Source organism: Chionomys nivalis, chromosome 19 (assembly GCF_950005125.1).
Source record: "Chionomys nivalis chromosome 19, mChiNiv1.1, whole genome shotgun sequence".
NCBI classification, from domain to species: domain Eukaryota; kingdom Metazoa; phylum Chordata; class Mammalia; order Rodentia; family Cricetidae; genus Chionomys; species Chionomys nivalis.
This window is the reverse complement of record NC_080104.1, coordinates 29,153,105-29,180,096: the sequence shown is the minus strand read 5'-3', so window position 1 is coordinate 29,180,096 and position 26,992 is coordinate 29,153,105. Positions and strand designations below refer to the sequence as shown.

Here is a 26,992-nt window from a genome sequence, read left to right as displayed (position 1 = left end):
GTGGGGGGATGGAAAGCATAATCTCACATGGTCTTCCAACTTCACACCTAAAGGTCCTTAGTCATCAGCTTCCAGCAAGCTTCCAGGGACACAGGAGAAGTAAGCCAAGGTCGTATAATTAGAATATATATTTCAATGTACAGATGTAAAAAAGCTAGGTACGTTTAGCTAAACACAGTCTGAGAACAGGAAAACAACACGTACAGAAGAAAGTGTATTCAGCCAGCAGGTCTCGTCATACCATGTGGCATCACTGTTCATGTCCCTTCACCTTGTTCCTCAGGGACAACCAAGAAACCTTTACCTTGAAAGGCCTTTTGACGTCTGGATTTCATATCATTAATATTCCCTCTTCAAAATAACAAAGAGCCTATTTATATATACTGATTCTGAGCTAAGTTTAAATGCTAGAAACTAAAGGTAAAGGTAAAAATAGAAATATGGACTGAATAGTACCTGCACAAAGGAGACAGAAAATACCCTTTTACTCGCAGAACTCACTCAGCCCTTAAAAGGGGGGAAAATATCTTTTGGATGATACCACTTTTTAAAACTTTTTATTTATTTTTATTCATTTAATTTTTTATTTATATGAATTATTCCACTTTTGACAGAGTTGTTCATTGCCAAAAGCAGATAAAAATCAATGAATAAAATAAAGGTAAAATAATTTGATGACCACACTTATTATTTCTTTATTATCTTATAAAATACTACATGAAGTTTTCTATATTTAAGGAGGTTTTATGTTTGACCCAGAATATAAAACCCTGCGACTGAAAGACTGTAGGCTTAATTTATGGATGCCATGTGCTGGGAGTTGGGGCTTGAAAATCAGCAGCTACAGACCTTCCCGTCCCCTGGGCAGGCGTGCACTCCTCCCTTCATGGGCAACAGAGGGGCTGTGCCATCTGTTCTAAGACGAGGAGCTGAGGAGCAGCTGGACAAATGGACTGCACAGCCCACATGGAAATCAAAGCACACCAGGACAAAGCAACATCTTGGCAGACGGGAGCTAGTGGACTCTGACACGATGCTTTAGTTTGGTTGGTTGGTTAAAACTAGAGTACTTTAGGAATGGAAGCCAGAATTTGGGGGATGCCGTGACTTGACCTGAGCTACCCATCTGGGAAATGTCCTTAGCTATACAAACAAAGTACGGATTTTTCAGATGTACTAGGTTTAGTATCCTGAGAGGCCCTCTTATCGTTTAATAACTAAAAGTGATGGATAAAATAACAATAATACGTTTTTAAATGCATCAGTGAAGTAGTAAGGAGGTACAAAGAACCTATAAGCTAGAAAGAGAAACAGAAAAGCACAGAAATGTTATGGTTATCCCTGGCTTCCTCTGAGCCTAAAGCTTCACTTGGCATCCAAGCACCTGCTTTGGTGAACGGAAGACAAAGCCAAAATTGCCTAATTTTAAAAGTCCAGACAAAGCCAGGGAAAACATGAGTCAAAAGAACAAAGCAAGAGCATCCTGGTGTACTGAAGACACTGTCTGTCTCCACTTTGAAGCCAGATAGAGCAGGAAATAAAAACTCCATAACCTCAAGTTGGTCCTCACATGCCCTTCATGGCCTGGATTTAGGACCCCACGTGAAAAAGCTCTAGAGTTATCGGTTTATTTTTAGATTCCTCTCAACTAATTCAGGTCTGGCAAAAGCAGACCCTCTTCAGAGAAATGTACCTTCAGTCAGAATCTCAAAAACTTACCACAGATGAAACACAATTAAACACAGGCTCCTAACAGAGTCTCAAAAGATACAGTAGAACAAGCCCCTTGGCTTTTGAAATCAGACTCACAGGCACAAACACCCATAGAAGACGCATGTAAATAGGTACCAGTTATATAACATAAATTATCCAATAATATAAATAAAACCCAGTGAAAGGGGAGTAAAGAACTTACACAAATCAGTAAGGGTAGCAGTAACAACCATATAAAGAGAAAATGAAATGCAGAGGCATTTGTGAAGGCAGCACACGGGGCTAACGGCAGAGCAATAGAGAATGTTCCATGCGACTCTATAAAGTATGAGAACGTTCTGTGGTAGGTCAAGACAATGAACACTGAAGACAGCGTTTCAGGAATAAACAGAGATGCAGGGTAACCAGTGGCCATGGAAATAGAAACAAGTGTGTAGGAACATGCTTCAGATGACAGTCAACCAGAATAGGAAAGAAGGAGGGGTAGCTGTAGCTGTGGCTTACTGACAAGATCCTGACTTTTGTTTTAAATGGGGGTGGGAGGAACACTGGTTGCTTTCCCAGAGGGCCAGGGTTCAATTTCCAGCACCCACAAGGCAGCTCAAAACTATCTGTAACTGCACTCCTAGAGGGATCGAACACCCTCTTCTAGCCCTTGGGGGTACTGCATATACATAGTGCTCAGATATGCACACAGGCAGAATACCCATAAACATAAAAATATAAAGGAATAAAATTAGGGAATAATAAAATAAAGAAGACAGAAGACATACTATGTAGAAACAAACAAATGAACTGGGTCAGGAGCTGGAAAGGTTAAGAGTGCCTGCTGCTCTTACAGAGGACCACAGTTCAATTCCCAGCCCCCCTAGCTTCAGGGGATCTGACACTCTCTTCAGAACTCCATGGACAGCCTCATACAGGAGCACATACCCACACATGGACACACACACTTTCACAGAAATAAGTAAAATAAAATAAATGGAGGCTTAAGGGTGCTTATGGCCTAGTCAGATGGTAGACGAAGAAGCCAATTAATAAAAGCAGGTAATGCATAAGCCAGTAAGTCCATCATAATCTTTCTTCAACCCTCTTACTCTCTACCCTGCCACCTGAAAACTACATTTCATAGCTCATTAATCTTGTGGAGGACATTACATCAACGAAGTGCCTATAGTTCCAGATACCAAGAGACTAAGGCAGGAAGATCACATGTGCCTATAGTTCCAGATACCAAAGGACTAAGGCAGGAAGATCACATGTGCCTATGAAGAAAAGATTACCTTGGGTGATACAGATATAAAGGCAGTGTGTGCATCTACCTCAACCCCATATCTCAAATCACCAAAGGTGACTAAAATTAATACCCTTGAGAGAGGAGATTACCTGAATGGCTGATCCCTTCTGAACCACTTGAACAGGTATACATTACTCTTTACTGGTACCATCTTCAACTATTCACAAACATACTCCTCTTGCTGTAAGATCTATCTGGAGCCCACACCAGAGATGCTTGAAGACACTCACAGAGCACTGAGCACTCTTACAAATTTCTTCATGCTGTGGAGCAATGGTCTTGTACCCTGTAAAGATTTGTCACTTGTATTGGTTTAATAAAACAATGATTGGCCAGTAGCCAAGGAAGTATAGGTGAAGTGACCAGAATAGGAGAATTCTGGGAAGAGAAAGGGTAGGTCTGCAGTCATCACCCAGACACAGAGGAAACAAGATGAAAATGCCTCCCTGATAAAAGGTACCAAGCCACGTGGCTAACACAGACAAGAATTATGGGTTAATATAAGACGTAAGAGTTAATTAATAAAAAGCCTGAGCTAATAGGCCAACCAGTTTATAATGAATGTAGGTCTCCGTGTGCTTCTTTGGGACTGAACGGCTGTGGGACCAGTGGAACAGAAACCTCAGTCAACACCCTCGTGTCATAGAAGACATGTGATAAGACACACTCAATATCTTATTCCATTAAGTGCTTAAGAAGGCTTTTATTAGCTTAATTTTAAATTATAGAATTATTTTTGTATAATTTTACATTCGGCTCATGTACAATTACATACAAATTTAACTGTAACTTCTGACTTAGTAGTCATTTAACTATAGATCATTTTTAAAGTTTAAATTCCAAACTTCTTTTGAAGCAATATTTACTTAGGTCCCAGTCATTCCTAGAGGCATTGGGGAACTCGCGGACTCCAGTACAAGCAAGAGTGTCTAACAAGACACAGCACCTGGCTAGAAGCATAAATCTATCAGTGAATGATCCAGGGTCGCCTCTAGCAGTCCTCAGGATCCATCTCTGGGCTTGCTGGGATGTTCATGGAGACAGGCCCATGACCACAGCACATGTACAACTATACTGCTATACCACTATGCTTGAACTCTCTTCACAACCACACCAACCTGCTGCTCTGGTCCTCTTCCTCCACTGTGCTCTCTGCCTCTCATCTCACTGCCAACAAGCCTGGCTCCCTTGCAGGAAACATCATCTTGACTACTTGTCTTACACTAATCTTCCACACATATTGACACCTGCTCTCCAAACCTCAGAATCCCTCCCACAAAGACTGCACTTCCTACTGTTCACTCCAGGAAAGGGGTGCTCAACGCTGCTCCCTCTTTCCCCTGAATAGTTGCTGTCTGATCCACACAGCAACTGGCAGGGATGTTAGCCTCTGACTCATTCCTTTCTCCCTATTTTGAAGGCTGTCACACAATCCACTTGTTTTTATCTTCCATCAGCCACTCCTTCATTCCTGGTGATGACATCACCTGAATCTGAAAAAAATCCAAAACCAATCTACCAGCCCAAGAATGTGACCACCAATCCCTGGCTCTCCGGTTCTCTCCTCTTCAAGCTAATCCTGGCCCCCAATCCTTTGTTCCTCGTCAGATCCACTGCTACCGTTAAGATTTCCTGTTCTTTCCTCACCCACCCTTATGCTGCATTATTTCAGGCATTCTCTTGACAGCAGTACACAGCAGAAGCTATCAATTCCACCCTCCATCTGGTACCAGCTGAGACATTCACCTTAACTCTTAATCCTAAACTGCTGGAAATCTGCACTAAAATTATCACCGGCCAGTCTACTTGACCCTCAACAAATACACACATGCAATGTCTCTGTTAGATGTCTCTCTGAATCCTGAGTCCTCTTTAGCTTGTTACTAAGTTCCTTAGAACCTTCCTGAACAAACTTTAAAATTGTGTGTGTGCATGTGTGTGTGTGTGTGTGTACACCTTGTGGGTGCATGTCACAGTATGCACGTGACAGTCAGTCAGAAGATAACTTTATGAAGTTCTCTTCCAAACACAAAGGAATATACTTTCTTCTCTGCACCTCACGAAACTTTCTCTAAAAGTGACCACAAACACAGACACAAAGCAAGTCTCAACAGATACAATAAAAATGAACTAACCTACTGCATCTTATCAGGACACCATGGATTAAGTAGGGATATTAACAACAACAGAAGCAACAGAAAGTTTGCAAAATCATGGAAATGGAACAATTCTCTACTGAATGAAAAATGGGTCAAGGCAGAAATAAAGAAGTAAACTAAAGACTTTGTAGAATTCAATTAATTCAAAATGCCCAAACGTATGGGACATGATGAAGACAGAGCTAAGAGGAAAGTTCACAGCACTAAGTGCCTCCATAAAGAAAGTGGAGAGATCTCATACTAACAACTTAATGGAACACCTGAAAGGAAGCTCTAGAACAAAAAGAAGCAAACACACCCAAGAGGAGTAGACTGCAAGAAATAATCAAACTGAGGGCTCAAAGTAACAAAACAGAAACAAAGAAAACAATACAAAGAATCAATAAAACAAAGAGTTTGTTCTTTGAGAAAATCAACAATATAGACAAATCCTTATCCAAACTAAATAAAAGACACACGGATAGAATCCAAATTAACAAAATCAGAAACAAAAGGGAAGATATAATAAAAGACACTGAGGAAATTCAGAGAATCATAAGGACAAACTTTAAAAACCTGTACTCCCTCCACCAAATTGGAAGATCTAAAAAAATGGATGATTTTCTCAATAGGTACCACTTACCAAAGTTAAATCAGGATCAGAAAAACAATTTCAATTGACCTATAACCCCTAGTAAAAAAGAAGCAGTCTTTAAGCTTCACAAACAAACAAACTAACTAACAAAGAGTTAAGGGCCAGATGGTACTAGACTTTCAAAGAAGTGTTAATGCCAATACTCCTCAAATTAATTTCACAAAATAGGAACAGGAGAAACATTACCCAATTCATTGTATGGTACAATAATTTCCCTGATACCCAGAACACATAAAGATTCAACAAAGAGAAATAATTAGAGACCAATTTCCCTTATGAACATAGATGCAAAAATATTTTTTAAAAAAACTTACAAACCAAGGATACATCAAAAAGATAATCATATAGACTTCATCCCAGAGATGGAAGGATGGTTCAATACAAGAAATTCAGTCACTGTAATCCACCATATCAACAAACTAAAAGAAAAACAGCACATGAGTATCTCATTAGGTGTAGAAAAGACCTCTGACAAAATCCAACACCCCTTCATGATATACATGCTGGAGAGGTTAGGGATACAAGACATACAACATAATAAAGGCAACTTACAGCAAGCCTATAGACAACATCAAAATAAATGGAGAGAAACTCAAGCAATTTCACTAAAATCAGGAACAAGACAAGGCTGTCCTCTCACCCCTTATCTATTCAATATACTATTTGAAGTTTCAGCTAGAGCAATAAGACAACTAAAGGAGATACAATTTGGAAAGTAAGAAGTCCAAGTATTGTTATTTGCAGATGATATGATAGTACACATAAGTGACCCTAAAAAAATAACACCAGGGAACTCCTACAGCTGATAAACGCTTTCAGTAAAGTGGCTGAATATAAATTTAACTAAAAAAATAATAATAAAAAACATTATCCCTCCTATATACAAATGACAGACTAAGAAAGAAATCAGAAACACCTTTCAAAACAGTCTCAAATAATAAAAAAAAAAACTTGTTATAAATCTAACCAAGCAAGTGAAAAACATATGAGAAAAACTTCTAGACACTAAAGAAATTGAAGAGGGTATCGGAAGATGGAAAGATCTCCCATGTTCATGGATCAATAGGATTAACATAGTAAAAATGACTACCCTATCAAAAGCAATCTACAGATTCAATGTAATCCCCATCCAATTTCCAACACAAATATTTACAGACTTTGAAAGGGGAATTCTCAGCTTCATATGGAAAAAACAAAAACCCCAGAATAGCTCAAACAATTCTAAATAATAAAAAACTGCTAAAGGCATCACCATCCCTGATTTCAAGATGTACTGCAGAGCTAGAGTAAAAAAAATTGCATGGTAGTGGCCTAAAAGCAGACATGCTGATCAATGGAATCAAACTGAAGATCTAGACATAAATCCACACACATATGGACACCTGATTTTTTATAAGAAGCCAAAAATACACACTGGAAAAAGAACAGCATCTTCATCTTCAACAAATGGTACTGGCCAAACTGGATGTCTGCATGTAGAAGAATGCAAATAGATCCATATTTGTCAACCTGCACAAAACTCAAGTCAAAGTGGATCAAAGACCTCAACATAAAACCAGATACACTGAACCTGGTAGAAGAGAAAGAAGAGAACAGCCTTGAATGCACTGGCACAGGAAAAGACTTAACAGAACACTGACAGTGCAGGCAATAAGAGCAACAACTAATAAATGTGACCTTGTGGAACTGAAAAACTTCTATAAGGTAAAGGACACCATCAATAAGACAAAATGGCAGCCTACATAATGGAAAAGATCTTCACCACCCCCACATCTGTTAAACGACTAAGATCCAAAGTATATAAAGAACTCAAGAAACCAAATAACTCAATTTAAAAATGGAATATATAAACAGAGAATTCTCAGTAGATCTAAACAGAGAATTCTCAATAGATCTAAACAGAGAATTCTCAATAGAGGAATCTCAAATAGCTGAAAAATGTTTAAAGAAATGTTCAGTATCCTTAGCCATCAGGGAAAAATGCAAACCAAAACTACTCTGAGGTTCCATCTTACACATGTCAAAATAGCTAAGATCAAAAACACAAGTAACAGCTCATGCTGATGAGGATGTGAAGCAAGGGGAACGCTCCTCCTTTGCTGGGAGTGCAAACTTGTACAGTCACTATGCCAATAGAGCAGTTTCTCAGAAAATTGGGAATCTATCTACCTCAAGACCCCAGCTACTGCACTTTTGGGATATACCCAAAAGACACTTCATCCTACCACAAGGGTACTTGCTCAACTATGTTCATTGTGGTTATTCATAATAGCCAAAAACTGGAAACCTCCTAGAAGCCCCTCAACCAAAAAATAAAGAAAATGTGGTACATTTACACAATGGAGACATCATGAAATCTGCAGGCAAATGGATGCAATTAGAAAAAAAAATCATCCTGAGTGAGGTAACCCAGAGCCAGAAAGAATAACATGGTGTGTATTCACTTATAAGTAGATATTAGCTGTTAAGTAAATGATAACCAAGCTACAATTCATAAACCCATAGAGCCTAGGTAAAGAAGAGGACTCTATGGTAGCAGTTCTCAACCTGTGGATTGCCACCCCTTTTAGGAGGTCAAACAATCCTTTCATAGGAAGACACAGATTTTTACATTACAATTCATAACAGTAGCAAAATTACAATTATGAAGTAGCAACAAAAAAAATTTATGGTTGGGGGTCACCACAACACAAGAAACTATATTAAAGGGTGGTAGTTTTAGAACCACTGCTCTAGGGGGTATACATGGATCTCCCCAAGAAGGGAAAAGAGAGTGTATTTTTGCGGAGGACTGGAGACAGGTGGGGACATAAACAGGAGGGATTAGGTGTGGGAGATATGATGGAGTAGTATTTGGGATCAGTGTGGAAACCTAGCGCCATAGAAACTTCTTGGAATCTATAAAGGTGATAGTAGTGAAAATTCCTAGTAATGAGGGATAAGAAATCTGAAATGGCCCATCTCTTGTAGAAAACAAGGCTCCCAGTGGCGGGACTGAGCTCCATTTGGTAGAGCTGTTGGCCAAGGGGGTCCTGTGGAGATATCCAAACACCCCAGGCTGATGTTAGGACACAGGATTACTCTCTGCAAGGCCTCCCTTGCTGATGGCAGCATCCACACAGCTCACTGAACACGGAGAGGTAGAACTGTTGCCTGTATGGAGACTTTGTTCCTAAGACATAATCTCTTTGGTGCAGGAAGGTACTCTGCAGGATATCAAAAGAGAAGCACGGACACCAACCCAGCTACAAACCTCTGACCTACACTCTCTGTCCTGCCTGCAAGATGTGCTGGGGCAATGGTGGTACAGAATTTGTGGGAGTGGCCAACAATGATTTAACTTGAGGCCCACTCCACAAGAAAGAACCCATACCTTACACTGCTTGGATAGCAAGGAACTTGAAACTGGATAGCCCAGAGACCTATGGTAAAAACCAAACAAGACCGGTCTAACCCTAACAAACAAACAAAAACCAATGAAATGATTCCTAACAATATCCTGCTGTATTCATAGATCAGTGCTGTGTCCAGTCATCATCAGAAAGGCTTCTTGCAGCAGCAGATGGGAGGAGGTGCAGAGACACACAGCTAGAGAGTATAAAGAGAGTCTAAGTTAGAGGTCTCCACTGGATCTTTCTCTTTGGAGCTCAAGGAATCCCACAGAAGAGTGGAAGGAAATGGGTATCAGAGGGGATGGAGGATACCAGGAGAACAAGACTGACTGACGGAGCATATGGGCCCGCAGAGACTGAAGTGGCAAGCATGGGGCCTGCAGGGGTATGCACCAGGTCCTCTGCATATATGTCCTTAGCTTGGTGTTTTCGTGGGACTCTGAACTGTGAGAGTGAATGTCTTTAACTCTTTTGCCTGCTCTTGGGGTTCTTTTCCTCCTTTTGGGTTGCCTTGTCCAGGCTCAGTGTGAGAGCTTTGCCTTGTCTTATTGTATTTTATTTTCTTAAGTTTGGTTGTTGTCTCTTAGAGGCCTGTTATTTTTCTGAAAGATGAAGGGTGAGTGGATGGTGGGTAGAGAAGAAGTGGGGAGAGGAGGCCTAGGAGAAGTGGAGGGAGGAAAAATTGTGGTTGGGATGTATTTTATGAGAGAAAAATCTTTTTTAAAAAATTGAATAACTGGACATTGTCCTAGAAATACAACTGGTTGGGTTATTTGCCTTACTGAAAAGCATATTACATGTGGTGCTGAATTCATTAGTCAAGCCACACAGGAAAGGGGTGTGCACAGGTTTGTAGTAGAGTGGAAAATTTAGGTAATCTTTTTCCCCATAGTGCGTGCAAGCACTGTGCTAAGCCATCTGTGAAGACCAGGTTCAGTGAGTGTGGCACCAAAAGGAAAGCAAACGCTCTAGATAGACTACAGAGTTCCCAGTATAGTAAAGGCTATATTCTCTACATGCTTTTTGCTCAAACTCATGCTCTATGATTTCATAAGGCCATCTATGATTCACTGATGAATTAAATTTTCTAAACTCATGAAAATCCACAAATACATTAATCGACAATGTAATATTAAATGTTATGACCACATTCCTATAGTAGAGAAAATTAAGTCATAGATTCCCTAAAGCACTGGGCTTTGGGATCTGAGACTGAGCCACAATCACTTCAGACAGTGCTGCTCTGGAATGTACACTCGGCCACTGCTAAGAGTATCCACCATAATGCTCATGTCTCCTAAAAGATTTAGCTTAGCTCACTGGGCTTAATCCACTGAATTAAACAATCACTGACCATATACGAACACAATGTAATTTCCACTGCCATGATAACCGCACAGCATTCAAATGAATACCAAGAAAGCTATGCGGAGCCTATAAAATACAAGTGACCTTGGCAATCTGTCCCCATAGCTGAGTTTCTCATTCTCCTTTCCGCTCACCCTCGCTCTGACTTCTCACCTTACAACTCTCCCTTACTCCCTAAAAGCCAGCCAGTGGCTACTCAGAAAATAGATAAGGGACGGTTAAATATTTATTATAATCCCACAAGTCCTTGGGGCTAAAGTTTAGAAAACAAAGCAGTCTCTCTCCTGTAAGTTTCTCTCTCCTGTAAGTTGAAAGTCAGAAAGAAAGAAAGAAAGAAAGAAAGAAAGAAAGAAAGAAAGAAAGAAAGAAAGAAAGAAAGAAAGAAAGAAAGGAAAAAATCACTATGGAAGAAACAACTTCAGTGTGTTTCTAAGACAGCCCTGCTGCTGTTTCCAGCTCACTGGGCACTGTAGTTAGCACAAAAGATATTGGAAAACATCAATTAGTGGTGCACTTACTCAATGCGTAGCAATACAGAATACTATCCTTCTCAAAGTTTTATACACCTAAAGAAATGAAAGAGCAAGTAAAAGCCCCCCAAGACTGTAGCGCAACAGTAAATAACTTCCAGAGCTTTTCAGAGGATGCCTTGCATCCAGCAAACTCACTTTTACACCCAACTTCCCGCCTTGCAGACCCAATAGTTCATTTGTTTTTATTTGCTTATTTGTTTTGGTTATTCTAAGACAGTACTCACTATGTAGTCCAGGCTGGCCTAAAACTCATAATGCCCCAGACTCAAAAGTGCCATGATTACAGATTTGCATCTCTCAGACCCAGGCCACACACAGTTGTTTTAAAAAAAAAAAAAAAAAATAGGGTTCAAAATTCTGCTGTTCAACCATACTCAAGATTTTATGCTGCCTCCACAATCTTGTGTAGATCCCAAATGACTTCTCCGTGAAGGACCACTGCTTCTGTCACCTGTCAACAGTGAAAGAAATCAAGCCTGACTCTAATCAGACTGTGTTAAATGGGTGGTTGATTTTCATGACACAGAGGGAGGAAAAGCTCCCAAGAGGAGGGAGGAGAAGAAAAGAAGATGCCAGAATCTCAACTGATCTCTCAACACCTTTTCCACAAAGCTGAGGTAAACAAAAAATTCCACTCTGAGGTGTGTATTCATGTGGAATTTTTGACTTTGGAGCGCCTGGGATAAAAGTTTATGCTCAATAATTTTAGCCTCTTTGGAATGAGGACACAAGGCTGAAAATGATACGTCACAACAACTATCACCATAGTACAAGGGAAATGGCTACAAAAAAATGGACTCCTTTTCAACACTCAGGCTGCCCATTTAAAAATGATCATTTTTGAGGTCAGGCAGTGGTGGCAAATGCCTTTAATCCCAGCACTCAGGAGGCAGAGGCAGGCGGAACTGAGTGTGAGGCCAGCCTTGGTCTAGAGCAAGTTCCAGGACAAAAAAACAATAACAAAAAAGATTATTTTTATTACAGCATGGTGAAGCACATTTAGTCCCAGTACTGGGGAAGCAGAGGCAGCAGATCTCTGTGAGAGTGTGGCCATCCTGGTCTACAAAGTGAGTTCCAGGACAGCCAGGGCTACACATAGTAAGACTCTGTGTCATGAACTTATAAAAGCCCACATCCTGCAAGCAGCTCAGTTTCTTAAATGCCAACATACAGCTATTTTGTTTTAGAGAGGGTAAACGCATCAGGAAAAGCAGCTAAAAAGAAAAAAAAATACACTCAACTGTTCGTGCCATTTTTAATAAAGCTAAACAAAACAAATAAAATTCTCAGACAAGCATCGGAACTTTAATTAAGCTTTAAATAGAGCTTGAAAAAAAGTGTGACTCATTCTCTGGCCGACTGATTAGCAGAGGATATATATGTAGAAATACGAGCAGTGAAATGGAAGGAAACAATCCACACTGTAAAACGGTCTCCTGAACAGAGCCGCATAATGGATGCAATGGCAATATTCAAGATGGACTCAGATTGATCAGGCAACTCGATAGCTTGCATTTTAGGCATCATTAAACTTTCATGAGTTCTGTGGGAAGAGAAATATAATCTGCGAGGATAAAGAAGTACGGGAATAGAATAATTCTACTTATGGGGGAAACGTTCAAACAGGTGCCATCTGCCTTTTCAGAAACCTATGTTTACTCAAACTGTGCCACACACTTTCTTCCAAGTTTGCTTGTTTTAAATAATATTTTTATTTTTGGCATAGTACATGTGACAAGAATAAAAATTCTTTTCTGGAAAGAATTCATTTTTAGATATTAGAAATACCATGCTTGTTTATTTACATTATCCAAATTTTAAATCATACACTTCAATACCTCCTTGCTTATTTACATTATTTAAGTTTTAAATATACACATATTCTATATGCCATTTGATAATATGTTGTTTAGGTTTTTCCTAAGGAAAAAAAATGAAATAAGCAAAGAGTTCTTTGTTAGAAGAAAATAAAACTCTTCAAAATACAGCAGTGACAACAGTGTCCTCTCTGTTTCCTAAAAATCCGGAAGGTTCTTCAGAGAGTCGGGTTTATTTTAAGGAAAAAAAAAAAAAAAAAAAAAAACGACTCACTGAAACAAAGAGCACAAGCTATAAACTTACTCTAAAGGGCTGTTAGTGTTTGTTACAGCTTTATTTCAAGTTTACTTACTTTCTGAGACTGCCTGGCCTAGAACTCACTTTGTAGCTGGGCCAGACTTCATCTCTCAGGAATCTCCCACTTCAGCTCCTTGTGCTGGGACTGCAGGTGTGAGCCACCACAGGCAGCTTGAAATTTGCCACATGGAAAGCTTTAAGACATCAGACACCAGGAACCTTTGGTTTGAAACCAGACACAGATTGTCTTAAAGACCATCACAGGGGTGTTATTTTATTACTAAACATTTTAATGAACATCTCTAAAACTTGGTATAATTTTTTAGTTGTTTTTGCTCCAAAATCTCAATGCTGTGGTTAGCAAAACATATTAACTCAAATATACAAAGGCTTTGTATGTCTCTGACTTTGTCAAGAAGTCCTGTGTGACACTGGTGTGTTCACCACACATTGCATGCATGGTACACTTGGCTGATAAATCGTGGAGTCTCTTTCTCTACAGGTTAACAATGCACTCTAGGGGTTTTGTCCTAGAACTTTCTGCAGCATAGTTTTTCAACTGTATTTTCAATTGCAGCAAACAGCAAAAGCTCTGGGCTTAAGTTTCCTGTGACTGAAACTACCAGTTTAAGTCAGGTGTGCTGACACCTCCCACAGTGTTCTTTCTGTTCTCGATTGTTTCGGATACTTTTGGCTTTCTGTGTTTCCACAAAGACTTTAATATTTTTTTCTATATGTCTGGAGGAAACTCTGGAAATTTTTAATAGGATTGCATTAAATTTTAGATTACTTGGTGGGGTGGCAATTTTTACAATATTATTTCTTCCATGCCATTAGTATAAAAAAAAACTTTGCATCTAATAATGTCTTCCTTAGTTTCTCCCTTCAATGTTTTTCTTTTTATCATAATGGTCTTTCACTTATTTTTTTCAAGGATGTATTTATTTTTATGTGTATGAGTGTTTTGCCTGTGTGCTTATATGTGCGCCATGCACACACAGTGCCTACGGAGGTTAGAAGGGGCCATATGGGTGCTGGGAATCACCTGGGTCCTTTGGAAAAGCAACAAGTGCTCTTAACCACTATGCTGTCTCTCTAGCCCCCTTTCTTTGACTAGGTGTTGGTCATTGAGCCCCTCAAGTACCCCCAAAACAATACTGGCTCTAGCCATTTCTCTTGGTTTCTCACCTTAATTAGATTATGAGGCTGCATTACAAGACTCCATGGTTGCTTGAAATAGAAAAATTAGGATGACCCTGAGCTGTAAGCGTCCCCCTGCTAGGCAGCTTTTATAGTACCAGAAGGTGTCATACAGGCTGTTGGGCAAGAAAAGGCAGCAACAATCCTACCCAGTTGTGAATAATAACCACGAACCTATCAGGCAAGATGGGCTCACTGGGGTGCAATAGTAGCACGGCTGTTGTAAAGTATCTAACCACTCTGGATGAAAGGCCTGTTCCACAAGGGGGAATTCACGCCTGGTCCTGTAAATCCAGTCAAAAGTTTATGGCAGAGAACATCTTAGGAGAAAATTTTCCACGGGTGTTTAATAAAATTGACACAGCACTAATATGTCTTCTAAATTCGTATATTAACCCTCAGACAAATGCTACTTGAGGCCTTAAATAAAGAAGCTTTCCCTTCATGATGAATGGCAATTAATGCAGAAGAGGTATAGTTGCTCAAGATGCTGAGAATAACTGATGGCCAAGGAGCTGAGCAACTCAGAATACATCACAGAGGAAGAGGCAGACATAAAATAACAGCGGGAAGATACAAAGAATGGCTGTAAAATTATGACATCTGGGCTTGGCAGAGCCAATGCAATCATGAGCTCACAGCAGCTGCAGCTGCCTGCAATGGAGCTGCACAAGACTTGACCTGTCAACAGTCAATCACAGATGAAGGCGGGGCCTACAGAACCCTACTATTCCCTACTGAACCACCGACCACTGATGGACTCTGGGAGAGGGGCAGTCATCCTTCAGTCATTGTCTTCGGTTGTGTGCCTATTAATGAGCCTAGCACGCTCCAATCAATACTGCCTAGCATTTCCATTGAAAACAAAAGCAAAATAAAAGACAGCTAGCTACTTGTTCAACTAATTCTAAATCTCAATTAAGGCAGAACAGAAGTGACGTTCCTCAGGTATGAATGCTTTGATTCCTAAGGAGCAACAGCCAGCTTCATTTCAGGAGCTTTGAAAGGGTGAGCTAGAGAAATAAAAACTATAATAGGTTTGCTTGTTTTCAAAAGAGTAAAAAAAGGGCTGAGGAGATGGCTCAATTTGTAGCATGCCTAATGTGCAAGCGTGAGGACCTAAGTCTGGATCCTGACACCCACATAAAAGCTGGGTACAGCCATGAAAGTCCATAACCTCATTGCTGAGTGCGGTGGACACAGAAAGATCTCTGGGACTCAATAGCTAGCCAGTCTAAATGATTCGGTGAGCCCAGGCTCAGTGGCAATCCTGAAAAAAAAGAAGTGGTGAAGAAACAATCACGGAAGGCACTCTACACCAACTTGCAGCCTCCATGTGCATGCACACACACCACACACATGTACACACCCACAGAGCTTTTACAAGATACCACAATGTGGGCATGTCAGTGAATTATTCATTGTTTCCAAATTTTCAATGCACATTTTTTAAACAAATTAATTCTGTGTTCAAGTTGTTATTTCTAACTTAATTTTGGAAATATGGAGATTTTTTTTTTAACTCTGATTTTGTATCTACATTTTCTTTCTCCTGAAAAACCTTACTCTAATATCTCCTTAAATACTTTCTAAATAAAATCTTTCAACAGTTTTTTTTTGCTATAAGAATACAACATGATCATGAAATAATCTTTTGAATTGTTATCCAAATTTCATTTTTTATCAATAGTCTTATGATATAATGCATTAACTCATACGTAAATGACACCATAACCCTTAAAACTTCAACTGAAAGTTTACCATAAGTAGATTCTCTCATTTAATTGGTAATAATGCCATGCCAACTATGATTTCATTTCATATGTGGTGGTTTGAATGAGAATGGTCCCCATAGGCTCATATATTTGAAAACCTAGTACCCAGTTAGTGGAACTGTTTGGGAAGGATTAGAAGGCAGGGCCTTGTTGGAGGTGTGTTGCTTGAGCAGAATTTACGGTTTCAAAAGCCCACACCATTCCCAGTTAGCTCTTTCTACCTTGTACTTGAAGATCTAGATGTGAGTTCTCAACTACTGCTCCACTGACATGCCTGCCTGCAGCCACACTCTCCTACTTGATGCTCACAGACTCATCCTCTGAAACTGTAAACCTAATAAACTCATCATTTTAAAAACAGCCCTGGTCGTCATGCCTCAACCCAGCAACAGAGAAGTAGTTAATACATCATCTGATATTCAGTCCATCATGCCACACTGCATGCAGAAGGACGTGTCCTCCAGTTGCAGTATGCCTATGACTTAGCATCCGCTACTCGGAATTACTTCTTGTTCCATCCGTGCCTTTTGTGCTTCATAACAGCTTCATTTGGAAATAAGCTAAGTGTGTGTCATCATGTTCTTACTGTTTGAGATCTTTTCTCAACAGATGTTCTGACTCCTCTGCTACTGTTGCCCTAATTAAACATGTTTTAAATTATAGTAAAACACACATAACAGAATTTAGCTTTTAAGAATACAATTCCGAAGTGCTCAATTTATTCATATTGTTGTGCAATCTCTAGAACTCTTTCCACCTTAAAAACTCCCATTCTCTACCCACACACCCTGTGTCTTCTGTAACTCAGCATTACAGCATTATAGTCTCACGGTCTGCCCATACTGCAGCATGCCTAAGAAGTCCTGTACTTCTAAGACTAATGCTCACAAATATATATTACCATATTGGATTCATCCATGAATCTATCAATGGGCACATAGCACATTACTTTTTGGTTACTATAAATGACACAGCTATGGACATGAGCAGACACTACCTCTTTATAGCCTTTCAGTTCACTGGGATATAACTCAGAAGCGGATTATCTTTTCTCTTCTTTAGGACTCTCAGTTTTCCATAGCTACTGTACCATCTTACTTTCCCAAAAACAGTGCACAGGGATTTAAACTTAATTTTAACATCAGGTTAACTTAGATACCTGATCCTCATCCACTTTGTGATGCAGAGCTGCACAAATGGACAGGTCAATGATGATGCTGTGAGTCTCAGTGACTCCCCAGCACTGGGGACGACTGTGTACGTGGACACTACCATTTGATCTGCAGGCAGAGATGTGTGGAGGCTGGAGCACACACTGCACACACCTCATCAGAGTGGACTTGATAATTCTAGAGTATCGGCCCATAGTAGCCCTGAATGGACAGCACAAAGTATGCAGGCCATGACCAGGCTCTCAAAGATGTATAGGTGGGTACTTCTTAAGAATGAGTCACATTAAAAGATGACTAATTCCCCTATTTCTATTCATCTGTAGTCTTCTTCCCCAAATATCTCAATCCCAATCTCCCAAGTGTTATCTGAGGAAGAACTCCTCAAAACATATCTGGCCATATGACCTTTGCTCATTTCCTCACACAGTTTGATGAACTCAATAAATAATATACAGTCAGGTTAAATAAGATAATGAATATGAATAGATTTTGAAAACAGCAACTGCTACTGAACTACCAAGAGCTACTGCAAAGAAATAATTTTCCTGAAACACTACTGTCATTTCCAGAACCGCCTTTGCTCTTCCGGAGTTCATGATAAATTCTGATTGGATTTCCATACTTTGACTTTCTTGAACCACATATCACCCCAGAACTGGAAATGGGTAATACTGAAAGAAGCCAGCCCTCTGGAGTGGCTTAGAGGTGTTGAAGCTGGTAATATCTTAAAAGTTAAGAATTAGAGATGAGAAAAAAAGATTCAGAGAGATAAAACTGAGAAGGCAGGAAAGAGAGTTACTTGTTATGAAGTACGGACACTTTACTAAGTACTAAGAGGCTTTGTGGCTTGTGTACTGGGAAAGAGAATCTGGAGACAGGACCCACCAAATCCAAGAACCTCTCACATGCCCTCGAGCTCTATAGCTTTTGATCCCTGAGAACCAAGAGGAACACAGATGAGCTAAACGTCATCCACTTTATTACAATACAATCTTTAGGATGAAATGATCAATATGATTGAATCTCAGGTAAAGGTGTCTATTAAGCCTTAACAGCAGAATAAGAGAATCTATGGCTGTATTCATTAAAATAGAGGGCTTGAGAAGCATCTTCCCAGAGCGATTTGCAGATCATCCTGTTCAGACGTAAGATGATGCCAGGTTAGCTTTGAAGAGGCCTTGGATCTAGCTATCCACAAAAACTGAAGTGTGAATGACTGGGTGGTCAAAGTTTATTTTGCTTAGCGCTTAAGGAATATTTTTTAAGGCAATAGATGGCCCTGAACACAAGGAAAACAAACAATCAAACAAACAAATGTCAGGAAGCCTTGCCATGGTCAAATGTTCCAAGAGAAACAGGACTTACAAGCCATGATTCTTGTCTCTAAGCAAAGCACACAAGTCTTTTACCAAGTTCATGTTGGTTTCATAAAGTCTGGGAGACTAAAGAATGTGTTTATTTGCACTATTCATGGAGGAGAAATTGTTTGTCCTAGGCTAGGCAGTGCTAGCACACGCCTTTAATCCCAGCACTCAGGAGGCAGAGGCTGGAGGATCTCTGTGAGTTCGAGACCAGCCTGGTCTACAAGAGCTAGTTCCAGGACAGGCTATAGAGAAATCCTGTCTCAAAAAAACAAAACAAACGAACAACAAAAGAACTTGCACGTCCTGTATGTTGTGTATGGTACACCAATTATTTACAGACTTTTAATAACCTATTAAGATAAGTAAAATCTTTTAGAGATATCTGTAAATTATAAACCTAAAAAGACTAGCACAGTAATGAGCACCAAACACTTGGTAAACTAAAAACTTGGACATCCTTTAATGAAATTCTTTTTAGGCTCAGTGGCTAAGAGCACTTTCTGACAGGATTCGGCTTCAGTTCCCAGCACTCACATGGTAGCTAACAACTGTCTAAAACTCCAGTTCCAGAGGGTCTGAAGCCCTCCTCTGACCTCTGCAGGCACTGTACTCACACGGTACACAGATATGCATACAAGTGAAACACCAATACACATAATAAGTAAATAAATCTTTAAAAATAAAATTCTTGTTAGGCCCTTACCAAAGGAAAATTTGATTTCCCTCAATAAATTCATTTTTTAGAAATGCAAAGAGGCAGTCAGAGAGTGATGGCAGGCGCCTTTAACCCCAGCACTTGGGAGGCAGAAACGGGTGGATCTCTGTGAGTTCAAGACCAGTCTGGTCTACAAACTGAGTTCCAGGACAGCCAGAGCTGTTAAACAAAGAAACCCCGTCTTTAAAAACCAAAAGAAAAAAGAAAAGAAAGGAAAGGAGGAAGGAAGGAAGAAAAAAGACAGACAGACAGACAGAAAGAAAGAAGAAATTCAAAGAGGCAAAGGGAGCAGACGATCTCTTTAAGACCCCTGCTTTTGCTGATTAATTAGCCTACGTGTGGGCTGGGCAGTCAAGCCTCCACTGAAGGGGGAAGTGTCCTGGGGTTATGCAAATAAAGCTAGCTAGCTGCCTAGTCCTGAATATTTGAAAAGGAAAGGGAAAGGGAAGTCCACTTAACATAAGCAGGAAAAGAACAGAAAGACGACACCCAGCCACATTTATAATAGAAAATAATAAAGATCAAGGACCTGTGCTCGGCCGGCAAGCTTGGTGTGCTAAAATCTTACTAATGTTAATTTATAAAAGTTAAGGCTATGCAATGTTCCAAAGTATCCTGTGGCGGTACAATCACCTAAGGCACAGTGCAGTCAAACAGGAGGAAAACATCTCCAAGACACCAAACAGAAATCAACAGAAAAGAAGAGCAAGGCACGGAACTGGTTTCACAGAGGACACAGGAAGGCAAGGAGTAAGGGATATGTCTGGAAAATCCTCTCCTGCCACCTTCTCTCGTCTCTACCTGAACAGCCTTTCTTGATCTAACACGATATCCTGAAATCAAACCCAAGAGCCCTGGATTCATCTCTGCTTAAACTATTTCTATTTCCAAGGGGACAATTGGAGATTATACGGGAAACACACCCCTGTTAAAAGAACAGAGAACACCAAATCTTTCTTTGGAGGAGTGGGGGGATGAGTATCTCACTATGTAACTCCAGCTTTCCTGGAACGCACCACTTAGGCCAGGGTAGCCTCAAACTCATAGAGATCCCCCTGTCTCTGTCTCCCAAGTGCCTGGATTAAAGGCATGAGCCACAGCGCCTGGCTAAGAGCAAAGTAAACCAAATCCTAAAAAGCACCTTTTACAATTGTAGAGTCTAGGTGCCAGACAGAACTGTTCCATGATGTTTCCCTCTATCACATGCTCAGGTTCTACTTACAGCAGAAGAAAGGAGAGTGGACACAGAAAGCGGAGCGAGGCACAGAAACCAGCAATTACCTTGCTTGCGCCCGATCTGGAAAGCTGGCCGCCTGTCGCTTCCTGCTCCCTCTGCTGTGACTGGCTGAACTCTACTCCTTACAAGGATCTCTCCACGTAAGCTAAGTGAAAGTTCACTGTGTACAGAGAAGCCTTTGAAACACACTGAAAAGGTATTCATTCCGAAGCAGCTTTAGGCCCTGTTCTCAAACTCACACATCAGACACCCAAGCTGCAACTTCACTTCCTGGGTCACCCAATCCAGGTCATGCATTTGATAACATCTTTGTACAAATGGCTCCCAAATCCAGACTCACGTCTTCTAAGACATTAGGGTCATTGCAAACTTAACATATTTTTATTCCCCCCAAGCCTAAGCCTGTTTCTTCTCCCCTGTATTAACCAACCTCTGAATCAAAATTTTCATACTCAGTAAACCAGTTTCTGGCTGGTAGTAGGAGCTCAGAAGTAAGAAAACCAAGGGGAGCTCCACACTGGTGTTCCTGCCAGGAGGGAAGCAAGCTACCGGTTAGACAACGAAGCAGGAGCATTAGCAGCTAAGTGCAGAGAGAGGTCTAAGCCAGAAATGGAAGAAATCATGCTGCAATATTAAAAAAGAACTAGTCTGCAAAATAGAACAGAAGTAGATAGAGGGTTTTTAAATGTTTTTTGTTTGTTTGTTTTTAATTCTGGAACTTTTATGTCCCTGTGACCGAGAGCTGTCTTAATTGAACAGATCTGTACAAAGAGACATCAGAACAAAGGTTTCTATTTCCTGGGTTCCCTGACATAGGAAGAGCAAGCCAATAAGATGCACAGCAAAAATGAGGTTTGGGGCTTATTTATTGCTTTTAGCATCATTTAAAAATAGGTTTTGACTGGTACAATTGTTTAGCTATCTAATTAGCTTTATTTTCAAGACAGGGTTTCTCTGTATAGCCCTGGCAGGCCTGGAACTTACTCTGTAAACCAGGCTGGCCTCCAATTTACAGAGAACCACCTGCCTCTGCCCCCTGAGTGATGGGATTAAAGGTGTGTGCCACCACGGCCTGGCTGACTGTTTAAAACACAAAGATTTTGTGTATGCATATCTGAGACTCGGTATGGTTAAGATAACCAGGGGGCTGATCACAAATGTGAAAATGCAGAATTTCTCATTTTTCCCCAATATTCTCAAGTCCAGAGACCCTGGGTTTAAATGTCAGCCCTGCTTTCTACCAGGTGCATGAGCTTGGCATGTGCTGGAAACCGAGCACTTGCCCGAAGACTGCAGGGAAAATTAAGCGAGAAGAAAAACAGCAAAGAGCACAGGGAACATAGCCCAGGAAGCAAACACGGAGGGATACAAGTCTCCACATTACAACAAGAAAAACCACTACAGTTTGAATCTGGAAAGTCCTGCACAGTACCCTACATTGAAAGCCCAGTGCCTTGCCCATCCGTGGTGCTGTCTGAAGGCTGTGAAGTGTAGGAGGCAGGGCCTGGCTAAAGGAGGTGGTTTACTGGGGACTAGTCAGTGCTGCCTGCCTGAGCTGTGTGAACATGTTCCTACCATCAATGGCTGGACAGCTCTGCTATGTCTCTCACAGTAAGAGAGTGCAGATACAGTGTTCCCCTCTGGTCTCTATCGGATATGTGGTTCACAGCAATGAAAAAGTTGTGAATGCAGTACTTAAGGACTCTGACATTCAGAAATCAAAAAGTGTTTCATATTGTCAAAAATATTAAAGCACAAGGGAGGAGCTAGATCTAACTGTCTTTCCTGATCCAATGTGGTTCAAGATCCCTAAACATGCCAGTGACAGACCCTGAGATGAAAATAAATCTCAAGACACATTTACCGGGAGAAAATCGGGATAAAATGGCTGCCTACTCAGCTTTAGAGACATCCAATTTCCCAAAGGAGTGACATAAGAAGTCCATGTATTATTAATTAAGTTTCTATTAGTGATCCCCATTATACATCTTATAGGCACTCTTAAGTATAAATTATGAATTCAGAATAAGCCAGTCTGTTACAGCCGTCAAAGGCCATGAAGGGCAATGCCTTTCACACGACCTGTCATCATGAAGGCAGTGCCACTATGAGCCGGCAGAAAGGAGCACAGTCATGTCTTCCTCACCTGCTCCTTGCATGTAAACCCACAGCCATGTGCAAGCCGGACAAGCACTTGACCACTGAGCTACACCCTCAGTTGCTGTCATATTTTCTGATTCTTCTTTGAAGTCACTTTGCCAGTCTTTCTTATTCACAGGTCTTATTACAGTCACTCCTAGAAATGCCTGGAGTGCTTCACATAAAGCCATCCAAATAATTCCGGATCACTGTGCAATCCCATCTGATATAATCTCACCATGTCATCACCCTGATGCGATTTCATCCCATCTCCAAGCCACAGATAGAGTTGTTCTTGCAGCAGTATGTGCCAGCACTGACTTTATCCAAATGAGGAAGCGATAAAATGAACAGGTTTGGGTAGGGTGAACAGGGTGGCTGCAGCCCATACTAGTGACTACAGCCAACTACACCCATCAGAAGACATGGACGATCCAGTCTACAGATGACAGAGAAACACCGAAAGGTTAGCAGTGGCCAGACTTCAAAAGTTTGCAGAGAAATCACACAAAACAAGATGCCAACAGTCTCCTCGCTGCTGACTGACAATGTCTGGTCTCCCAGACAATTTACTAGAAATGCAATCAGATGGGGAGCCCACATCACCTGCTCCCACAAACACACACCAGGCTGTGGACAGCCTCTGATCCTCACTCGCCCCTCCTCTGTCTCCCTCCTTTCCTGCTGCTCCCTCAGGACACAGCTGATAAAGGCTGTTCTCAGATGAACTATTATTAATAACGGACGTTGGAGTTGAGGCATGACACCTAGCCTATTGCAGTCACAGCTCATGTGCCCCAGCCTGCTGCACACACAACACATTCTTAATCTTCCAAAAATCATCGTATTTTATAATTTTAAATAAAATTTAACATTTTATTTGAATAAAATAAATTATATTTAAATAAATAAAAATTTATTTATTTTTTTCTGGCTTTATCTGGGAAGTACAGCAAGTGGAATTTAAAGCAGTGGCTGTCTTGAATATATGGCCCCAGTCAACTTCTCCAGATTGCTTTTGTATGCATTTCTCTTATGTAAATCCCCACACACCCAAACAGTTCTCTCTGTCCCTTCGTCTCCTCTCCCTAAAGACATCATCTCCTGCCTGACAGTTCCTCTGGATCCTGTAACATCAATAACACATCTTGTCATTAAACAGTGCACTTCAGTGCTTCTGTTGCAAGTGATTCATTAAAAGCAGGACCCTTCTGCTAGCTTCCTCACCAAGCCTATTTCCATATGTGCCTGCGACCCAGGGACCACTATGGAATGGCATCTGTGTCTTCATGGCTTACAGAGGCATTATCAAGTCAAATCTTGACAGTTCTCTTAGGTTGTCAGTACAGGCAATAACAATAGGCTTGACATAGCATAAGCATGAACCACGTGAACATAACTTTTAATCCTAAAATAATATAAAATTATAGCGGTTAAGAAATATAATTTTTAGTTTTCAAAAATTTCCCAAGGCCTCAATCCTTAATTATCACAGTGTTGGTTTGGAAATCCATGTGTCAGAGGCCACCAAGACAAAACCATCAGAACACCTAGAGCAATGTGCTCAGAAAATGAGATCAGCCTTCAGCTGAACCCCAGCACCCCAGGGAAGGCAGTGCTTATGTCAACAGACGTACAGGTCAACAGACACTTGGTTAGTGTCTCAGTTACTTTAATATTGCCGTGGCCAAACATCATGGCCAAGGAAACTTATAAAAGAAAACGTCTAATTTGGGCTCACAGTTCCAGAGGGTTAGAGTTTATGATCATTGCAGGGACCATGGCAGCACACAGGCAGGCCCTACACTGCAGCAGCAGCTGAGAGTTTACATCTTGAGACAACAACCACCAGGCAGAGAGAGATTTAAATAGGAATGGCTTAGGTTTTTGAAACCTCAAAGCTCATACCCAATTACATACATCTTCCAGCAAGGCTTTGCCTCCCAATCCTTCCCAGGCAGTTCCTTCCAACTGGGGACCAGGCATTCAAATCTATGCGCCCACGGGGGACATTCTCATTCATTCAAATCACCATAGTTAGGGAGACAAAGCTCCTGCCTTCCTACGGTTTTAAGGTCTTCTAGAGTTACCTCGAGCTGGCTTTACAGGGAAGCTGAATCCTCCCAGGCCTAGAGATTCCTGGAAGGGGATCAGCTAGCACCACAGATTCCAGCTCCAGCTCCCCTTCAGTGCTTTTCTTGTCCTGATCCCAGCTCTACTGTCACTCTGATGTCACACCTCAGCCTGCTAACTCTAAAGCCCCCCTCTTCATTCTAGACCACAGCTTCAAGGGCACCAGGAATGCCCTAGTATTTAGATCAGGTCTGTGTGACACTGACCCGCTCTTGCCTCTGGCAAGGATCTACCCAACACCTTCTCTTTCATGTGAACCCGGTCACTTTGTGAGGTACCAACAGGATAGCCCAATTACTTGATCCAAAACTTATTCAAGAGAATGATTTCAACATTTGAGTGGGTATTCAATACTCTTACAAAAGACAGTTCTCTACTTACAGGCCTTCTGGCACCTTGAACAGAATGATAAAATTCTGGCTGCACTCGGCTACTTTTCTTGATTCTTCGCTTCTTCCCTGATGACTCTTGCTCGCTCTGATGGTGAACTTCCACCACAGGCTTGACTTCTTCTAGCCGGGCAGCCGCAGCAGCAGCAGCAACTCGTCTCCTGATGTGCCGAGGGCTTGCTCGGAATCCCTGTGGCAGGAAACACACACAAATCTAGATTTTCACCGAATTTATATAAATATTCTCTGGATTTAATTAAATTAAGTGTCCCAAGTCCCCCTCATTTACTTTCACAACTAAGTATCAGAGGTCCAACATGGATGTAACATTTATCCACGGTGCTCAGAGCACCTTAGAAAATGGTCTTGGGATTCAGTAAATCGATGGATGGATAAAAAAATGACAGATGGGGACTCTGTCCTACTTCTATATATGGCTCAGATGAGTTAATGAATACGTCTGATTAAGCATGAAACAGAGGGTGGTGAAGGAAACAGAACACCAGGCCAGGTAGACAGTTTGTTTTAAATGCCAACTTGACACAATCTAAAATCACCTCGGAAGAGAGTCTCAGTGAGGAACTACTTAGCTCAGGTTGGGCAGCTTGCACGTATGTGAGGAATTGCCTGGATTGCATTAACTGCAGCAGGAAGATCTGACCATTGTGGGCAGTACTGTTCCCTATGTCTGGGTCCTGGAGTATATCGTATAGAAAAGAGACTGAGCACAACTAACGATGCATGCATTCATTTTCTCTCTACTCCTGACTGTGAATATAACTAGATGCTTCAAGTTTATACCTTAACATTCTTACAACAGTGGACTGTGACCTAGGATTGTAAGCCAAATAAACCCTTCCTTCCTTCCTTAAAGTTACTTTTGTTGGGATACTTAATTTACTAAATCAACAGAAATGATGGGGAAAGAGCCCCTCTGCCCTCTGGAGAGCAGAATCCCTTTGCAGGGAAAGTAGGAACATTGGTACAGCACACACAGAGGGAGGGTCCAGCGCTAAGGCAGAGGTCGTGTGGGGGAAAGGGACGTGGGCTTGATGGGCTGGGTCCAAATGCTTGACTCGTTAACTAAATCCACACAATTTAGTAAACATTTCTGATTTCAGCTGTCCTGCTCCATGAAATGTTTACATTCTGGTCACAAGACTTTTAGGTTCTAAATAAAGGGTATTTATAAAATTCCAAGTAGCCTATCTAGAAAAATGCAGTGCTTGATAAAACAGTCAGTAAGGTAAGCATAACTCTTCAGACAAAGAAAGGAGTTCAAATAAGCCATATCGAGAAAACAAAGATGGCCTCAGTCCTCTTGTAGCAGAAAACAAAAAATAATTTACCAGAACACAAAAGAAGTAATTTTACATGAGTTCACAAGCACGCAGACGAAAATGGACAGGCAGTTCAGTGCTCTCAGTGGCAGCAGAGCTCAGAGGAGCTGAATGGAGCTGAAGCCACTCTATATTTGGCTTAGACTAGTGGGTGGCAGGCACTTGAGGACTAAAGAGTACTTATGTTCCAGGCAAGGCAAAGAGCTTAGGAATGAATGAATAAGTAAAATGGCAGGTACACGCATGAAATATTTACAAGCAAGCAGATACTATTTGAAGATATGCCAGCCAGGAGTCTAAGTCAAGTATGGATGGAA

General features: G+C 40.9%; 1 protein-coding gene across 8 annotated transcripts in view; it reads right to left on the bottom strand.

The window, feature by feature from the left end:
- Dst (dystonin) overlaps positions 1-26,992 on the bottom strand; it is a 392,323-nt gene that overhangs the window by 315,710 nt on the left and 49,621 nt on the right. For all 8 annotated transcript variants that reach the window (XM_057751244.1, XM_057751246.1, XM_057751245.1 and 5 more), the window contains exon 3: positions 25,328-25,525. In XM_057751244.1, the coding sequence (XP_057607227.1) occupies positions 25,328-25,525 (198 nt within the window). The remainder of the gene's footprint in view (positions 1-25,327; positions 25,526-26,992) is intronic.